Source organism: Sipha flava, unplaced genomic scaffold, assembly GCF_003268045.1.
Source record: "Sipha flava isolate LNK unplaced genomic scaffold, YSA_version1 249_pilon_pilon, whole genome shotgun sequence".
Classification (NCBI taxonomy): Eukaryota; Metazoa; Arthropoda; class Insecta; order Hemiptera; family Aphididae; genus Sipha; species Sipha flava.
In genome coordinates, this window is record NW_020272898.1 from 885,700 (window position 1) to 907,449 (window position 21,750).

The 21,750-nt window shown below is 28.0% G+C and overlaps 1 protein-coding gene and 1 long non-coding RNA gene across 3 annotated transcripts in view; one reads left to right on the top strand and one right to left on the bottom strand.

The window, feature by feature from the left end:
• Positions 1-527: 527 nt before the first annotated feature.
• LOC112684384 (5'-AMP-activated protein kinase subunit gamma) overlaps positions 528-21,750 on the bottom strand; it is a 32,328-nt gene continuing 11,105 nt past the window's right edge. Inside the window, exons 7-15 of one of the 2 annotated variants that reach the window (XM_025555890.1) lie at positions 12,531-12,567; positions 2,376-2,512; positions 2,253-2,301; positions 1,859-2,149; positions 1,612-1,793; positions 1,327-1,530; positions 1,109-1,255; positions 954-1,047; positions 528-887 (exon numbers count right to left, since the gene is read on the bottom strand). In XM_025555890.1, coding sequence (XP_025411675.1) covers positions 787-887; positions 954-1,047; positions 1,109-1,255; positions 1,327-1,530; positions 1,612-1,793; positions 1,859-2,149; positions 2,253-2,301; positions 2,376-2,512; positions 12,531-12,567 — 1,242 coding nt within the window. In that variant the 3' untranslated portion in view covers positions 528-786. Of the gene's footprint in view, positions 888-953; positions 1,048-1,108; positions 1,256-1,326; positions 1,531-1,605; positions 1,794-1,858; positions 2,150-2,252; positions 2,302-2,375; positions 2,513-12,530; positions 12,568-21,750 lie in introns of both variants that reach the window. The other variant, XM_025555889.1, reaches the window with a different exon arrangement.
• On the top strand, positions 4,100-6,499 carry LOC112684386. Its single transcript, XR_003148695.1, has 2 exons — positions 4,100-5,474; positions 5,559-6,499. It is a non-coding gene; the product is annotated as an uncharacterized LOC112684386 (long non-coding RNA).

The following is a 21,750-nucleotide window of genomic DNA, read 5'->3' on the forward strand; positions in this document are numbered from 1 at the left end:
TTATGTCATAATTAATGAATTAAATAATTATGTTTTATTGTACATTTATAATTAACCTAATAGAAAATCGCTTGGAGTACAATTAAAAATAAATAAATATGAAATACAAAATTAAAATAAAGTTTGATAGCAATCAGCGTTCATTTTATTATACACTCGTGTATATATATTAAAATCTACAAAATAAATATCTGGGAAAACAAAAAAAAGTTTTACATAGGTATATTTTCTATCGAAAAATATTTGTTTGTGTTAATGAATTGTAATGAATGTATACATGTACATTGTACATAAGACAAATAGTCAAAAAATATTATTATTAATATATTAAATAACAAATATAATATTTCAACAGCTCTTCATTTGACAATATCACACGGTCATTTGAAAAATCACGTAACGCTTTTTTTTTTTTTTTTTTTTTTTTTATGTTTTAATGTAGAATTTAGACATTTATTTTAAACTTTTGAGACTAAATTTTTCTAAAAAAAAAAAAAATACAATAAAGTAGTAGTAATAATAATAATAATAATAATAATAATAATAATAATAAAAAAGATAATAAGATAATAAGAAAAAAAGGCATTGAACATAAAATTTTCAACTAATACTTAGAGAGAATGATCATTTTGTTGTCTCTAAAGCGCTGTTGTATAATACTACATAGGTAAATAATACTTATACAAATAAAATTATGCCAGATCATTCAGTATTGTGACAACAAACTATTGATTCTATTTCCATACATCATACAATGTCACGGGATTGAAAAAATGTTTGTCCACATTACGAGTGTAATAATACTGGCTCCATAATTGAATTTAAAGCCTTAGAACTTTCCACATTATTTTCGTATAGGTCTTTGTTTTTCAGTGATTGTTCAGCTCCTAAACAGTAGTTTAAACATTATAAAAAAAGGTCAATTGGATGAATATTGGTTCACTTTAACATACCAGAAGGTCGAAGAACTAAATAGTGTAAAATATCAGATAATGAGAGAATTCCAATGACTTTATCTTCAGTGTCCACAATCACTAGCCTATGTACCTAAAAATATATTATAAGTAAAAATAAAAATAACACTAGAATTTAATTTGAGGAAATTTACTTCTGCACGGACAATTTTTTCAATAACATTAAATAATGTATCAGTCAGGTGGCATTTTTGTACACCCTCAAACCAATCACTTCGATATTCATTAGCTTGTTTTAGAGTAACATCTAAATTATTATAGGTACGTTCAGCAGCTAAATTCTGATAAAAATAAAAATAACATATATAGTTTAAATTAATGTATATATTTTCATGTATTATTGATGACTTACAATTACGTCGAATTTAGCAAATATATCAATGAGTCGACCTTCATGATCAACCATAGGTAAAGCAGATACTCTGCGTTCGACAAATTTCTTTAATGCTAGTATAATAGATGTATTTTCAGACACGGTTTCTATATTTTCATAAGTGCCAATTTTCAATTCTTCAAGACTCTTAGACAAGTAAGCAGGTTTTGGTAAATCATGAATCTAAAATGATAATTTGTATGTTATCTTAATGTTAATTGGTAATACTTATGATTAAACAATTATAAAATTCAATACCCTTACGTAAAGATGAAGAAAACGTAATATACGTTTATGTGTGACAATATAAAGAACATCTCCAGTGATTGGATCGATAACTGGAAGCCTGTGTATTTTATTATTTATTAATGTTTGAATAGCAAAATATAATGACATATCTGGCCCAATTGATATCAATTCTTGAGGTCGATCTTCATGTAATTCGTCTGAAGTATAACAATTTATAATTAAAATTTATTTTTCAATACCCAATAAGTTTTGCAGGTATTACTTCTCCAAGTATCCAACTTGTGTTCTTCTAATTCCTCCATGCTGGAAGATGATGAAGAATAATACTTTTGCAGTATCCTAATAAAGTCTGTAATTGTTAGCATACCCACAAATTTCTGCCGTTTGTTGTCCCATAATGGAGCTGCTCTAACACCATTGTAAACTAAGGCAAAGAATGCTTTTTTTACAATTAACTGCGTATCAAAGACAACTAATTTTGCACTAGTTGGTATGAGATCATAAGTTTTATGGAAACGGAAAAATTTCACAAAAATCTGACTTTCATCCTCAGCTGCAAAAAAAAAAAAAAAATAAATAAATAAATAAAAATAATTCAAAGTTAGTTAATTAATTATAGTTTTATAATTATAATTAACTATAAAATAAATATTTACCCAGATCTTTTATTTTAACTTTTTCTAAGAATGGATCAGCAACAGGAAGCTGTAAAATTATATGAATAATAAAAAAATAACATAAAATAAATTTAAAAATAGAGTTTGAATATTTAAACTCACTCCTCTGGAGTCACGGAATAATATGGCGGCATGTGTAGGATCTAAAAAGCTGTCAGAGTTTTTTCTCGAGTTGGATATTGTGCCCAGGGACAATCGGCGAGTTTCAGGATCTAGAGAACTTCTACGTAATAAAGCTCCTAGTTAATAATAATAAAACTAAAAATTAATACATTATGCATTATTTAAAGTAGCAAAATATAGAATATATGAATTATTTATATATGTATATTGTTTAATTCAATGATAAAAATCATAGTATTATTGATGTATTATATTTAATTTTTGTTGTTTCCCTTTCAATGTTAATGGGTTACGATCACAATGCACAGAAGACAATAATAAAATTAAAATGACAAATTGTAATCGATAAGGAATGATATATGTAATGAGTTATGCATATCCTCAATAGTAAAGGGTAAAACCAAAATTAATATATGATTAAAATAAACATTATATGTTTTAACTAAATTCTACTAGACATCAAAAACAACAAATTATATGCACACAACGCACTTAATTTAAGAAAAATACAGAAAACTATTTTAATTATGATAACTTTTATCTCATGTCATAAAAGGGCAAGAAATAAACGCGACGAGTCAATCAAAAAAATTAAATATTTTATAAAGATAATTTAAATTACAGAGCAGTCAATATAAATACCGCGTATTAAGTGACACAATATACAGTAAACTAAAATGTACGTAAAATGTATACATCTTCAGTATTTATAACTATAATATTTTTTTTTAAACGAGAAATAATATCGATTAGATTACTAATATAATATAGGTAATATCACTATTATAAACAAAAAAAAACTGAACTATAGGCATTTATTCTTATAAGAACCCTAATTTGTAGTGATAAGTAAAAATATTAAAAATATAAGTCACTAAAATACAGAAAAATAATACAATTCACTGTTACAATAAATTGTATACCATTGAAGTACTACAATGCGCATTAATGAACAACCAATGCAATGTTTTAATATATTCAAAACTGTATAATATATTAATGATAAAGTAAAAATAGTTGGGTATTATGGAGAAAAAACTTAAGTACTATACAAGAATTGACGTTAATTTTGGTTCAGTTTTAAAATGTATTTGTTTCAATTGATTTAATAATATAATTATAGAGAAAAATACATTACATACATATTTAAATATCCGTAAATAAATATATTAATGAAGGTAAATAATGTAATTTATAATTAATCATGGGTAATTTAAAGTTATTTAAAAAAATTATATATTGATGTGAGAAATTCAGAATTTTGATTAAAAACTATGAATATTGAATTGAAATAATGATCAACACACACACCCAATTAGAATTATAAATAAAAAAGTTTAGTAATATTGATAATTTGATAAAAAAAAACTTCAGCTCATAAATACGAATATTAGGTTTAACTAGGTTTAAATATATTGAATAAAGTATGAACTGTTTATTAAATCTATAAAAAAAAATACTTATACCAATGGTTCAAATAACAAATACACGGTTAAAAAAAATATATATTTGTTTAGATTTGGATTGTAATTTTAATTTTAATCATTAACTTTTTAAAAAATAATTATTAGAGATACGTTAGCTTAAATTAATTATGTGTCAATTGGAATATTTAATTTAGACAAAAAATGTTATAAATGATTATAATTGATCATATAATTTAGGACATTATAAAATAGTACGTACATATGTAATGTATTTGATATTCGATTTTAATTAAAAATAATTTGTTTTGTTTAAATGTTGTCATTTTTCTGTATACTAAACCTACAGTGGTTATAAAATATTAGTATATAACAATACATTAAAAAAATATTTGTTTATGAGACCTAATTCGCTGTTATTATTTAGCATAGAAGTTTGAAAAAAGACGTCCAACAAAAACATTTAACACTAATCTGATGTAGGTACACGGTATATTATTTTCCTTTGCGTTGTCATTTTATCAAAAGTAATTAAATCTAATAATTACCGAAGTTTTTTTTTTTTTTAGAATAACATTCAATTTGTAACGCAGATATGTCTTTACGCAATTCCAATAAACGTCAACGCTATCAAACCCAAAGAACAAACAAAAATTTTAAAGTACTAACGAGTTAAATATGATTTATAACGTAAGACAAGACAAATTGAAAAAATAATATGTAGTTTAAAAAAAAATATGTGTATAAATACATCGACAATAACCTAAACAAATGTTTCCACAACATTTTTCATCACCAACTTAAATACTGAATCGACGACCACAATAAATTTTAATCTTTAAATAATTGAGCCCCAAAAGTACAATACAAATTATAATTTTGCAATTATTTTTTTTCAACCGCGGAAGACAAACGGCCCTCGCGGTTACACATTTCGAATACGCGAAAACGGGTACAATCACAAACCGGTTACATTAAACTAGTTTTAAAAAGTTTCAACTACTTTATCGTATTAAAAGTGTTATTGCTCAGTGATTTCCTTCTTCAAATACACGAAAGGCAAAAAAAACCTGATCGAGATTTTCCAAGGACTACAACGTGTAGGTACAACTGTATAGGTATACAATATAAATCAACAGTATTGTACAGTTGTTAAATAAGTCGGAGTATCCGTGATGATACGCCAACTAAAAAACTCATGGTGATTAAAGTAGTATCGAGTGAACCCATTTTACGGAGTAGTCCGTTTACTACTACAAAAATTTTTTTTTTGTTTTGTTCGTTTTACTTTACAACTCTATTAAACGTTAAAATGTTTAAATTTCTCATTATATATATGTTTATAGATTATCATGTATAACAATTTTTAATTTATCTAATCAAATTTAGCCTAAAAGATGCAGTTATAAGCAAGAACCACAATTTTTTTTCTGGGGCAGTACCAATAATCCCGGTTACAAGCATGCTCTCTAGCATCCTCTGGACTGTAACACCTATCATCCGGCAAGCTACGGGCCACAGCTACATCATAGAACACGCAAATAATATCACATTACGTGCGTAGGTTTGTACGTTACAGTATGCAGGATACCATTATAATATCGAAATTCTACGACAGTCGAAGAGTCAACTGTTGAAAGAACACGATCTTACGGTAATTTTACCACGAAAATCTGTGATACAATACAGTATTTATTAATATTGCTGAAAGATTATAATTATAGTGTATATTATAAAGGTTATAAAGGTGGTGTTGGGAAGGCTCGAAAATGGCTGGTTAAGTATAATATTGGCACGAAAAACACGTCAGCAGTAGCCAGAGGAAAAATTAATAGAAAACGAAATTCATGGTCACGCGACGGTCAAAATACGCTTGTACTTAATGTCACTGAATATATTCAAAAGGTGAGCAGACCACTACATTTTATTACCGCTGTTGACAAGGAAATTCGTTGGACCGATGTAACCAAAACCACACAATAGATTATTACGATTATAAAGAATTATTTATTAGTACGAACCGATAAATGAAAACAACTTACACACACACTTCAATAACAACAGCAGTGAAGAATATAATGGATAAAACAACTTTCTTTATATATGATTTTTATGTTTTGATATGTTCATAGATAGGTTATAAGTATGTACAGGGAATAGAAAATTGCTCTCGGAGTAGAATTATAGAGAAATCGACGATCGATCTTAGTATATAATATATATTTATATGTATACAACACGTAGCTTGCCATTGATCGGGTTACGTGATTTTTACATTTTCCAATAGTTTCTCGATCATTTTTTTTTATGATTATTCTCTGAAGCGGCATAATTAGATAATAGGTTTACCGTAGACGGTTTATAGCAAGTCGAGATCGCATTATTACAATATTATATTGTTGTTGCGATTGTTTTTGTTTTATAACCCGACAAAAACAGTTGATCCATAAGTTCAATGACAAGGTATGGTTTAAAATAAAATTATAGATACGGTCATACAGGTGCCAATTGGCAATTACTCGTGCGAATAATGATGAGAAATGTACGCGGCATCACAAAAACAAACGCATGGTAAATACACGGCAACACGGACGAAAAACAACACCATAAGCAACTTTAAGAATTCTCGAGGATAGTCTTGGATACGTTTAGAAAATCGTTCAATATTTACAAAAAAAACTCCAAGAATCCGATTTAAAGTCCGTATTACGTGGAATAATCGAATAAATAAATTATAATAAATTACGTAAATAATATGCGTAATTTTTTTCGGTAAACTGTTCTTATCGCCGGTGTATACCACCTAACACAAAGATCTATTATACGGTATTATGCCACTTGAGAATTCCGATCAGACAATTCACACATCGCGCAATAATTTTTATTACATATGTTTAATCCCACAGTTTGTAAACATTTAAGACGTAAAAACGAGAGAAAAGAAACTCGCCATTGTGCAGCGAATATCATAACGTGACTGCATTCTAAACGTTGCGACGACGCGGTGCACAGTACTCAAGATAAAGTTTAGGTAACTCGGAGCTGCATAGTACACCATCCGTACGCAATCTGAACCGATTTTTTTCAATGCATATACCTTCTCTGAGAATGCTTTCGAATATCTTATACGCGTCGCCGCTGTCGAGCCGAGCAGAACCGGTGACGGCGCCGAGTTGCGCTTTCCGGGTGCCGTCGTCCAGCGACTTGGACCGGTTCCGGAACTGTCCGTCTTTGGGCACGTCCAACAGGCACGAAGTTTGGTGCTTCGCTTGGTCCGCCACCGACGGCGGCGCGGGCGGCATGAGCGTGGTGCTCTTGGTGCCGGTCAGAGCACGGTAAGCGTCTTGCAGGAACGACGTGCGCGGCGACGAGCGTCTGCTCGGACTCGGCGACCGGGACGACGGCGACAGCGAGTAAACGTTTTTCCGTGCGGGTTTCGGTGCGATCGGCTCGTCGTCGGGCGGCGTGATGTGACACACCACGTGCGACTTGGGCACGGCCAGACATATCGGCTTGGCCGGCGCCCCTACTTCCATTGTCACGCGAAAAAGCGATCTTTCCCCGGCGGTTTCGTCGGTCACTGTTCCAGTCGCACGGTTTTCGTATCTATCTATTTATTTCAAATATACGCAGCTCACACGAAAATGCGGGAGAATAAACCACAACGGCAATACTTGCGACGTGTTTTCTCTACGCGCGAACACGCATTCGTATACTTCACAAGTGGACACGCAAAATCACGAACAATATTATACTTTCGAATATCGTTTAACAAGACGTATACTATCATTCGCGGTGCGGTCACTCGTTATCTACCAGTCGGTGTTAACGTAACACGACGGTAAAACAATATATTCGACTGTTCCGTTCTACTCGGCGGCAAAACACAGAACACGCGAGCGCGCGCTCTCGGGAAAAACGAACGTTACGGAAAACGTGCGTACACGACTGGTTCGAAAACGAAGCGTGACCCGGGTCGGCCGCCGCTGCTATAAGAACCACCGCCGGCGGCGCGCACTTCCTTCTCCCGCCCGACTGACGACGGTCAGAAGCGCTGCACAATCCGATGGAAGGGCGGCCTACGGACGGACGAAGGCGACGTCCGACGAGCGACCGGTCTCACGTACACAAACAGTTGGCGCGCACGCACGTACAACGCACTATGTGGTTACATCAACAAGGTACAAATCGACTTTGACCAAGTGTGTGTGTGTGTGTGTGTGTGTGATGTGTACCACCTACGAGATCAGCACATCGCACAGCGGAACAACGTCAAAGGTCAATGACGAATACATTTTCATGTATGCAATGTGCAACAGTAGGGTACACACAACACTATACGGTACTGTATAATGTACTGTACGGCGAACTTTAGAACCGAATATAATTTGAAGGTATAAAGGTTAGAAAATTATTTTTCATTACTTGAACGCACGAAATCGAGTTTTGTAATTACCGCAGCAAATGACAAATGTTTGTGTTGCAATTGTTTATACTTTCGAGCACCGCTATTTTATAAAAAAAAAGTCCAATAAAAACTAACCTATAAAACCAGAGTTAAAATCAAATAATTAACGAACAAAAAATCGTTGAAGATTTAAAGTTAAAAAAAAAAAAATAAATAATACAGTCATCCAGTCAATAGTAGCATAAAATAGATTAGGTGTTGTGAATGTACCGGTGTTTTTGTAACAGAATATTTTGAAATACATATAATATATATTACGTTACTTCTATATTATAACAATATTATATTGGTTGTACGGTATAACTTATATCAAACCATGTAATTTAAAATCTGAATATTTTATAGTCAAAATTCCCGTAATAATAACCCAAAGTTTCATACGTGTTTGTTAATAATTGTATTTCCCAATTGAATTCTTTGATCATGAAAACTTATCAAATTAATTCTATTAAATAAGATCATGTGGTCATACATATTTTTAACAGATATACATTTGATTATAAAACAATATGTACAGTTATAAAATAGTGTTTACCAATATAATAGGTATATATTATACAAATACAATATTTATACTATTAATTTCTATATTCTGTGCTAAGTAGATAAATTATATATTTTAAAAGTTTTTATAAAAGCATATTTAAAAAACTATTAATACGTTTACAAATTCTCTTTTTATTCAACTACTTACCACCTCTGAAAAATAAGCTGAATATGAATATAGTTTTAATAAAAAAATTGTATGTATATATGTAAAGTATACCGTTGATTGTAATAAAATATAAATAGCATCACGATGACATTTGTAAGAAATTAGTAGTAGGACTGGTGTACTTCACACAATTACATGGTTTTAAATTAATTAGTCAAAAACATAATGCAATGATATAAAGAAAATATTTTAATTTCACATATAATAATAATTTCAAAATACAGTTGGATTGAATTAAAAAATAACAAGCGTAAATAGTATACATATTTTATTAAGTAAATAATTTTTTTTTTTTTTTTAAAGCATTACTCTAAAATTAAAATCTTAAATTAATTCCAAAAATATTTAAATAATATGTTAATCTCGCATATATTATTCAGTTTTAATTACAATATTTCATCTTATTTATCTTAAATGTTGATAAATTATATTCTTAGATAGATCTTGAACAAATATAGAATAATTGAATATTCGTAAAAATAATTATGTATTTATGTACTCATTTTATAATAAATAAATTATCGAGTTTCTTGTACTTAATTCAGAAAACTAGTAAACAAATCGATAAATGACTATCCGAAATAACCATTAGTGTCCAAAGGTTGTTTTATACAACATTGGTGTGATTTAATACAAATAAAAAAAAATTAACGTAGGATAATCAATACATTCCTCGTTTTGATCAAAATTTAAAATAGTAATTTATTAAAATGTATGATCCATAATACGAAAGTTTTTTAAAAATTTAAATAAGGTAAATGAACATAATGCAGAAAAAAACTAATTTAATTTATTAATTTCCATTTATAACATACTCATATTATAACAGATTATAATATAAATTAAGTAGAATAATCAATATAATTGAAATACCTAGTCTTATTTATAAAATATCATATATTACCTTTAAATAAATTTAAATCTGTAAAAAATTATTCCAGACTAATATTTATGCTCGTTAAGTGTGAAAACCAACAATAAAATGGTACTTTTACGTAATGCAAACTAGGTATATTTGTAACTCTTGCTAAACAAATCTATGTTCGTAAGAAAATCATGTATGAGTGAAATTTAAAAAGTACATCCAATTTTTCCTTTATTAGTTGTCATTAAGTCACGTAAGTGAAATTAATTAATTAAAATCAGAATATTATAATCCTACCCATATAAGTTATAAGGTTAATGTATAAAAATTAGATTATTTTATAGATAACGTACATTTTTTAAATTAAATCAAGAGAGAAGTTAATTTAGTTTTAATTAAATGTTGGATTAAATTTAAAAATTAACTAAAATGTTTTCTAAATAAGTTTTTAATTGAATATATCTTAAAAAATTAAAAAGGTTAATCAATTTCAAATTTACTTAAAAACATGATCTCTTTTAAACCGTCATAACAAATTAAGCCAAAAATATTCACTACTTCTATATAAGCAACATTTACATCCACTTACACTTACAAAAGCCACACCAGCATGGCTGAATCCAAAAACGCATATTAATAAGTACAAAAACAAGTATTTCAATCAAAATTTTTAAATCTTAAAATAAAAGCCATACTATATGTTTATTAAAAACAAGACACTTCGCAACTATTTCCAAATTCCCACCATCAGAAATTAAATAAAATACTATAGAACAAGTTTGAAGGGCAGTTATCAAAATAAAAATAATAATCTTATCATATTTTTGAACTCGAATAACATACATAACAACATATGTGGTACTCAATAAAATTATTCGAAAAAAGTTGTCTTTTTTTTTTAAACTTAAAAACTGATTGTATAAAAGTTATAAAAAAAATAAACCATCCTTACTTTTGATAACCGATTTTTTTTGTAATATGGATAAGTTATACTTTTGAAAATTAAAAATTTAAAAAAACACCTTCTTAGAAAATAATGTATGTATCTTATAATTGATTCCCTAACAGAATAATAAAATCAATTCCAAAAAAAAATGATAATATCATTTAATAGTTGAATCTAATCTATACATATAATACCTACAGAATATATTATGTATGTGTTGATCAGAGCCAACTATTAAAGACTTGAGTTTTTTTTTTAGGTTATCACGATCAACCAGCCAAATAAAATAAGCCAAAATATATACTTGTACGTTACACTTCTTTTTTTTTAAATATTAATAAGTTATAATAACTTTGATTTTAAAATTTTACATAATATGTATTTTAGTATATTTTTCATAAATTTATAAGAACGCGATAAATCTTGTTATTAATACGGAATATCCATTAGATTGCATATAGACCTACATAGCTACTAGATCTTATTGAATAATTTCGTTTTTCATAGTTATTTATTACTATATATTACTATAATTGTTATTAATCTAATTTTTATATTCGTGGGTTAAACAAAAATAAAGTAATGTTTTAAAAATGTGTTTTGAAAAAAAAAAATGAAATTAAGTCAGGATTGATTCAAACTTATGTCGTGGTTGACCTGTTGGCCAGCCCTGATATATATATTACTGAATCTACTATAACTGACAGGTAAACTATGGTAAAACGAAATTAAATTTGATCTCAATTACTAAAATTTTTTAATGTGGTTATAGATGTTTCAGTTTAAGTAGACAGATCAGTTATTGTAATACAATGCCAAAGATGATATTTGAGCAAGTTAAATAATAAATAGTTAATTCCCATAACGACTAGGTATTGTAATACAATCTGGCCCGTATTTATGGGGGGGGGGGGGGGGAGTAGGCACATGCCCGGGGACGTCAAGTCTCAGAGGCGGCAAAATATTTTGGCAAAATTAATTATAAAAATGATGTACCTAACGAAAAAGAAAACAGTATGATTTATTATGTTATAATTTGTTAATTAAAAAAAAAAGGAAAATGTATGTTTAATTCGTTAATTAAAAAAATTATTAAACGATTTTCATTTGTAAGTTATATTTTAATATTAAAGAATCTCGATTAAGGACGAAATAAAAGTGTTATATTATTATTTATTTATTGTTTTTTTTTTTTTTTTGGGGAGGGAGGCATAAATTATAGTGTTATATCAATAAAGTATCCTTTATTTAGTTGTCAAAACTTTGTTCTGTCAGTGTTTAAACTTGATTTATCCACTTGATCCATAACATAAGATATAAATGTAAGAATTATAAATAATTGATGTTATAGATGTTAAAAAATTAAAGTTGTACTTTCTTCTATTAAATTAATTATACATAATTAATTTTAAGCTAACAAAAAATATTTGAAAAATATTTTAACAATTAAAACACAAAAAATACATTTTTTTAATGAAATAAGATGACTATCTCTCACTCCATTTATCTAAATTTAATTTAAGATAATCAATCGAGAGTGTTAAACTTTACACCAACATCATTTTTAATTCTAAAGTAACAAAATTGACGTCAGAGATAAATAAATGTAATCATATGTAATCATCGATATATAAACAACAACAAGAATGCAATTTTTATCAGTATATAAAACTTCAAAATAAAGTGACATAATATATGTATTAATTGTGTACTCACCTTGTGCGAGATTTGTATGTTGAATATTTGCTGCTTTCTGTAAAATAAAATAAATATAAATTTAGTTCAGTAAGACTATGTAAGACAGTGAGAAAACAAGGTTGAGTATGTATTCAATGTCAATTTATTATCACGTCCCTAGTAATAATTCAAGTATTTCTAGTTTCAAGTAACTTAACACTACATAAAAAAATCAAAAATCATATATATATTTCATAAAATAAATTATTTCACGAACTTAAAAATATTAACTGGTATCAATTATGATAAATATTCATTAATTATTTGTAACAGTAAATAAGTAATTTCCTTCAGTATCATTGATAGAAATTATTCAAATAAATAATAACAATTTATACCAGAACATTATAAATTCTAGATAATTTATGGTATTTAAAAGCTAAAAATTCAGTAGAACGAGATTTACATTGGATATCTACAACTTTTTAAACCACTGTGAAATATTATTAAACATGTACACTTGTATTCAGGGCCGGCATTTTCAAAATGGACTTGTAAATTTTTTTTAGTTGTATAGGTGTTTTATAAGAAATATATTTAAATTAATTCATTCGTGAAAATTATTTACCTACATAATAAAATAATATCGTCTAAATTTATTACATTACGGGCTACGCTGGGCGTTTTCAATTATTCCAAAAATATAAATGACGACACAACTTCCGATAGTCGCAATAGTGATGGATTTCAAGTAATAATTATAGAAATCATATTTAAGTCTTTTTACATATAATTTTTTTTTATGTCACATAAAAAATAGGGAAGGGGCTAAGTTAAAATAAGAGCTCAATTTTTTTTTAGAAGCGGCAAAATTCGATTTTGCTAGTGCATTATTTTTTTTGGGACGGCCCTCCTTGTATTTCGTGGAAAATATAACACTGTAAGTTACGAAATAATCCTACAATAAACAGCAATATTGTTAACTATGGCTTATATACATATAAACATACATTATTAATAATTTTAATTCATCAATACTTTTTAAAACTCAATAAATATTTTAGAGAATATAATTATAAAATTAAGTATAATTGTTAAATTATAAGATCTGGATTTATGTAAAAACAAATACAAGCAAATATTAACATATTCAAAGAATACATTTTTTTTTTTTTTTAGTACAGACTTATTTTCAAATTTTACAATATTTAGATTTATAATTAGGAACTTTACTCCGTAGAACGATTTTACAGTAGTTCAGAAGTATTATATGCAGTGATTGAGGGTATTTAATAATCCCATTAGGAAAATTGAAGATTATACGTGTATATCTACAAAAATATTCTAGGTGAAACTCAATATTTTCTTAGAGATTACATTTTTAACAAACTATTACTTACAGAATAATTGAATTGAATAACAAATTTTAATTCATTTTATTTGAAAAAAAATGTTATTATCTCTGTTATCATCAATACAACTGAATTTTATTAAGCATACAGAACAAGGGCGTACCCGTGGGGGGGGTCAGGTCCGGACCCCTTCCATTGAAAATTCTACATACTCAACGGTTTAATAGTAAATAGTATAATAATAATACATAGTGTATTTTAATTTCCCATTATCTTCAATATACAAAGTTAATAGATTATATAATATACCTATGATGTATAAATCATACTATAGTATATTAACAGTAATTTGTTGGAATTGAGTTAAACAATAATTATAAGATAAAATAAAAATTTTGGACCCCCCCCATAAAAAATTCCTAGATACGCTCCTGATACAGATGTATGCGTTTTTTTTTGTAGTCAGATTACGTTTGATAAATCTTACTAAATCTTATGTTTTTAGAGATAATTTTAAACTTTTTATGAAACTAAGTAAATAATATTAATAAATAGGTAATCAATTATTTATATAAAGATTGATAATGATAATTTTTAAAATTCGTGTGAACTTTACAATTAGTTTAGTTATTATAAACACTTAAGAATAATCATTTTTTTTTTTTTATACAAAATATTATTATAATTTAACACTTACTAATAAATTAAATCAATAATATTTAACCTTAAAAGTCATAATCAACTAAGTGTATTATTTTTAATCATTACGTATATTATTAATTTTCATTTAATAACAACTCTGTATTAAAAGAAAAACTAAGTATTTCCCAAATATATCTACAGGTATCATATTATAGTTTATAATGGTGAGAACATTTGAACTTGGTAACCAGTGCTCCACTATTTTAAATTAATACAACCTCGTGGGAAACCCCTGTCTATAATAGAGATTAGTGCATTCATTTATTTTTATTTTGATTAACATGATTTAACAATTTTAATACAATGATCAGATAAACATAACGTTAATTATTGAACAATGCAATTTAAATTTATGACTTAAATGGCATTAGTATAAACATTTACAATTTATAATAATGATATTTTTATATTAATAAATATTGAATTCATAAAATCAACAAACAAAATCATAGTATATGAACTTCATTTTATACGATAGATATAATTTGGTTATAAGTATAAAACCTAATTTTTTATATTATTATACTAAAAATCTAGTTTATTATTAGATAAATTATTTGAAGGCTGAACAAGTTATTTTACAAGCAAAAAAACTAATGTATTAATATAGTTCCATTGAAATAAACGGTCAAGGAAGTCTAGTAAAATAAAAAACATTAGGTTGACGTAGACAAAACACATCATCATTTATTCTTAAATAAATGAAAGTACGTGTTCAATTATTCAATTTACTCATCATTTAATCTGTGCGACATTGTTTTTGGACTTTTTCATTTGTTTTTCATTATTTTGTATCCAAGTCCAAGTAAATATTTAGTTAATTTCACCACAACCGAATGAATAGAAAATAGTGAAAAAATATGTTCATCATTATTTAAGTTCTAACGCTTTAAGGTAAAATATTAAAGAAAAACAGAAAAAAATATATTTTATTCATATATTCAATACAAATTTATTTATTTTGTAAAAATAAAATTGTAATAAGATTATTCGGAACGGGTATCACAGAAAATATCATGGTTATGTATTTTATACATAATATATTTTTTCATTATTATACCCAAAAATATATTTTATAATTATAATTTTATTAAAATTAAGATATATTATAAGCGAAAAACAATATTATTAACCGAGAGCTGTTAAAAAAAAGTTAGTAGATAGTAACTCCTCTTAAGATATTAATCTAATTATAAGATTAATATAATATATAATAAGATTAATCATCCCAAAACTGTCACGTATATTATATATTACATAACTATTATCTGAAAATTTTATATATTACAGTATAATTAATATATAATGTAATATAAATATTCCAAAAATAGTCCAGCAGTTGCAAACTGTGTGAAAAACGAGACAAAAAATTATCCAGACTGCCCTACCCATACTAGAGAAAGAATACAAAATTGTAGGACAGACTACGGATTAAGAAGACGGAAAGTTGACCCGGAATAAAAAATAAAAGGAGACAACTCATCAAAACATCACAATTCTTCCTACCACCAGAGGATATGGTGACAAACTGCTCAATTTGACGCGAAAGGTTACTAAAAGGAATGGCTCACCATTAGCCGATCTAACCGTTGATTAAAATAGTGCGAGACTCTTCTAGAAGAAGTGTCGGGTTGATCAAATAATATTAACTTAAAACTTAATTGGTATCATAGAAGAGCCCCATCATATATCGGACCGACTTTTCACTCCGAATGTGATGCCACTCAAGTTTGAGGTGCCTATTTTGGCTGAAAGGTGGTGGTTGTGAGACCGGCGCTAGATATTATGTACTGGTTCATCAATTGCGATATGAAAGGAGAAAGAATCGATCAAATTAAAATTCCAAGTAAACAGAAATGAATTGGAGGGTATACAAAGATATACGTTGTATACAGGGTTTAAGGTGGTAAAAAAGGGCAGGGGGACTTTAATCCATATATTATACTCAGCGTTCCATGAAGTCCTGTACAATTACTAGGTTATTAACTATAAATAGGCATATATATGTTATGAGGTGTTGTTGGTGAATAATTTTCTACAAAAATTACTCATGTGCTGTAAAAATGAACGAACTTGTAAATTACTTATTTATTGTGTTAAATAAATGAATATCTTTGTAAAAATATATTTTAATAAAATAAAATAAATTAAAAAAACGTATTTATAATTATATATTGCTATATAATTTATAATTAATATTAGTTTTGTTTATAGAACTTAACACCTAGTGACACCAATTAAATTGCAAAGCCAATTTTTCAACTGTTTTATTGTGTATGATTATTTTTATCAAACAGTTGAGCGTTTCAGTAAACTTTTCGGAGAAATATTAAAGCGGACGCTTTGTAAGTGACAAAGGTAGGAGTCCCCTTGCGTCCCCCCACTTTAAGCCCTGTCTGTATACCCATAACAAATTTTGTAAAAAAATGTCTACGCAAAATACAGTATTTATGTTATAGGCGTACAGTGGGTATATGGGCGGGATCGTACCTAATAGATAGTAATTATACTAATATACTATTATTTCAGTCAAGAGTCAATATTTTTTTTTCTTTAGATTACACGAACTTATCCATAGTGAAAAATTAAATTTGGGAGTAAACTAGTAAAATATATTGAATTTTAGCAGAACTAATTTTTATACAAAGTATGTACCAAGTTGAAAAGTTGTATGTATTTACTTATTGCATTTGAGCGATGAGAAAATATTTTTTTTTCGTTTTCATTTGTAGAAAATGGCGTATACCCAAAATATTTTTAACACTGCTAGTAAAGCAGTATGGATAATGTAGAATCTAACTGCAAAAACCAACCATAAGGTTGAACACGAGAAAATAATTTTAAATACAATTTGGTATTGTACTTATAAGACGCGTTAAAATTACAAGAACTCATACAAAACAAATGTGTACATATGACTCTCGATAGTTATTTAATAAAACAATTAACAAATGAACACGAATAGCCTTGTATTCAAATTTGATAATTTAACACCTAAGGTTAATAAATTCCAAAATCTAAAAAAAGAGCAGAAAAACGTGAAAGTATATAGTTACTTGCACGTTAAATGAATGACATCAGTATTCTAGAAGAGTGACAGTAGAATTTGAAAATAATAAAATTTCAGAAGTATAACTCTTAATAGTTTTTAAATTATTAATGACAAATAGTCTTAAAAGTTATGCAAAATATAGAGATACGAATCAATTACTATATAGCTATGATATTTGGACGTAAGAATATGTATTTGTTTTAGAAGAACTGACTGTAGAGAGAGTATATCAATATATTGTTTCTATGATAATTGAAACAATGATTAAATTCAATCTAATGAGTTATCAGTTATCTATTAGTACCATCAGTTTTGTATTTACTTACCAATTTTAGTACAAATGCAAAATTCTAATAAATCACGTCAAATTAAATTATAATCACTTAATTTTAATTTAAACTAAAGTTGAATTGAGAAAGTTTGTGTAGTAACATACAAGATCGTAATTACTTTTTTAGCAAAAGAAAAATAATATAAATTATAAATAGATTATAATGCCTAATTTTTAGCCGAAACTCAAAGTTAAATTGTTTTTTATAATTTTCTTTTCAATGGAAAGATGAGTTTGTTTTTTAATTTTTGCTTATCACAAATAAGGAAATGATCATTAGTTTTTTTAAAAATTTATAACTTTGTAAACAAGGTATCAATGATTGGCTGATTCACAAAACTTAAAATAATTTCCCTTCCGAAATAATTTATTACATACATTATCATAAAACCAATAGATTTATCGCTACATTCATAGTACAAACCATTTATATATTTTAATCATTCAGGTTTCTCATTTTCCATGATATTTCATTAAATCTACCTAATAAATATTTGATAAATAATTATATAAAAAGTAAATAAAGCTTGTTTTATTAAACCATACTTAAAAATTTTCATATTCAAATTTATAACAACTTGGATGTTTAATTATTTACGAGTAAGTAGCAACATGTAGGTACTTATGTAGTGGATCACTCATAGGCGTGCGTACCGTACGGGAGGTTCCGGGTATGCCTGGGCACCTCCCGAAATGTTGTAAATAAGGCCCTACAATTTAAATTTAAGGGTAAAGGGCCCGTATTTTAAATTATGTGGCTCAAATGAAATTTAATTTACTATAAAATATTTGGCAAAAATTAAATGATACTTAGTAAAAATAAAAATTTAATTAAATTTTCATGCATCATTTTATTATTAACAGCTACAATTGACTGCAAAAGTACGAATCATAAATAATTGAAGAAAATGTATGAGATTAAAGGAAAAAATATTCATTGGCACTAATACACCATAATATTAAATAAAAATTAAAGTTATGGTTATTTAATTATTTATGCATTATAATTTATTAAATATACTTTTTGTTAAGATAGAATTTAAAAGTATTGTAGGCACCCCCTGAAATACAGGTCTGCGTCACCTATGGTATCATTAATAATGTAATATTCTTTCGAATCTAATTTTTAGTGTTTACAATTATAAATACAATTTATACTACATAAAATATTTACATGTAACACGAATTCTATAGTTTTCATAAAAAAACAAATAATTTTAATTTTATCATCAGATTTAATTTAAAGACTTCTCTTTCAATATCTTACTTCAAAATGAAATATGTTTAATATTTAACTATAAATACTAAAGGATAAAATTATGAATAACTTTCAGATCCTTTAGATTTTACACTATGCGTATAATTTAATCACTACAATTAGTTGAATTTATGGTGTTATTGGTCAAAAATAGTAGTTGTCAATGTATTTGAGTACTAAAATATATTATATAAGACAAGAATTTTATTTTTAATTCTTGCAAATAAGAAAAATTGTGCAATGTTTTAATTTCAATGACATCTACAAATTAAATATGATCATTAACAATTTATAACTTGTTAATTGGTAAACGAAGCTTAAATTAATACATTATAATAAAAGCAGCCGGGCTGAAGCATTTGAAATAAATAAATACTCATCATATCAGAAACATGAAATTTAAAGGTATAACAAGTGCATGCTAGGTTGAAAACGTAAAATGTAAAAATCAGTCCAATTACATTTTCCACTAACATATTTTGAATGATAATGAAATATTTAGAAAGTCAAATTAATGCGTGATATGTCATTCGTTTCCACCCATCACACCTACGCCATGACGAAATCAACAACTTTTATGAACCATGTTAGGTACAAACTACTCATGATGAGCACGCAGTGATTTGAGAATGCACAAATGTAATATAGACATCGGAGAACGATGTGTTGAAAACACATTACTATTAACAACAGAATATAAAATACTAATGAGCATCAAGCGCATTATGGTGATGAAAATTGTGAATATAGTTGCAATTTCTACACAAGATATCATTGGTATAATTGAAAGTCACTTGGTAGTACATCAACATTAGTTAACTTGTAAATACAGTTATAAATGGTACTTGTATTATTTGTAAATTGACCAGTTCTCATTACAGATACAATTCGTTTTATCTAAAAGCTCGAATTAAGCACATTTTTGGAATAAGATCAGACAAAAAGCTATGTGGCCTAGTAGAAAAGACACAATAAGCCATGTTATATGATCTATAATTAAATTCATTGATATTTAACATACAATAACACAAAGTTTAGTGTACGATATAAAGCGAGTTAATTATACATTTTTGTACGTGAAGTGTATTATTAAGTAAGTATTATTATGTATTATGTTATGAGCATTATGTATTAATGTAGAATAACTGCATCGTCCTACTGTAGTATTTTGGAACATTATATGGATTGTACGCAATACGCAATAACTAGTCCATGAATAACGGCTATAACATAATTCGATAGTTGCAATGCACATTAAAACAAGTACCTCTAATATAATAGTAAGGTTCTACCATTTCAATTTGTGGAATCATGTATAACTTAAAATTGGGAATATAATTACATAATACTAAACGTATATAAATACATACAAATATACGACATACACAAGAAAGAGGATTCGTAAGCGGTGGCACACCGAAGTAAATCTTCGAATAAGTTGGTTCAAGTCTAGACTATTAGACAGTGAGTAGGGTACATAATGATACAACACTGATAAGTTAAGATTATCTATCTGTTAACGATGTATTATTGTGGTAATACTATACAGAATGTCAAGAAAGATAATTATATCGATTTCATTAAAGAGCACCAATGGCGTTCATACGGTGAGGAGGGGGTCTCCGGGTTAGTCCCCCGGGGCTAAAACAAAAGAAAAGATTTTAATATTGTTGATGACGTGTAATATATTCATAGTTTCATTGTTTCGCTTTGAATTTAAAATATACAACTATTCAAATATTATAATAATTAAATAAATATATTGATAGGTGTTTGAAAAGTTTTGTTAACTTTGTTGTTTTTATATTCCTATACCTACTAATTTACTGTATATGTAAAAGTAAACTGTAAATTGTTAAAAAAGTTGTATAAAATAATATCTATTTATAGCAGTTATTTATCTGTGCAACGAAAACAAAAGATAACGATTATTTTTGTTAACCCCCCCCCCCCAGAGCAAGATTAAATGTACGTCACCGAAGAGCACTTAATATTTTTCTCCTTGTTATGTAATTTATGATGTTATCAACTAACGTTTATCCGGTGTACATGTCGACGGGGTACTTAAAACTTGATAGGTCACCAACACCTACCCCTCCCACGCTTATAAAATGTGAGGCCACAGCGAATGGACGCGACGAACATACGAAGACATGTGGGTGAGGAGAACGAGAGCACGTATATTACCGAGAGATACGTACGAAGGGCAACGCGGCCGCGGACAGCGTGGTCACAGGAAACCGGATGGACGATTGGGCCGCGATCGCTGGCTGCAGCGTGGCCAGATGGAAGGTGGCCGCGGACGGCTGATGCAGTCTAGCGGCGGATTCGACGGGATTGCCGCCGTCCAGCGACCGGCTACGCGGTTTGTTGACGGGCGGCACCATCGCGGACGGATCATGTTGCTGGCTGAACATCCATCGGAAGTACCACGACATCGCCGGGGCATATTGGGCCGGATCGCGCACCACCACGCGTACGCCGACAACTCGGACGACCGGAGGAGCGCACGAAGAACAAAACGGAACCGATATAAGTATTGTCACGATGTTGACGTACACGCG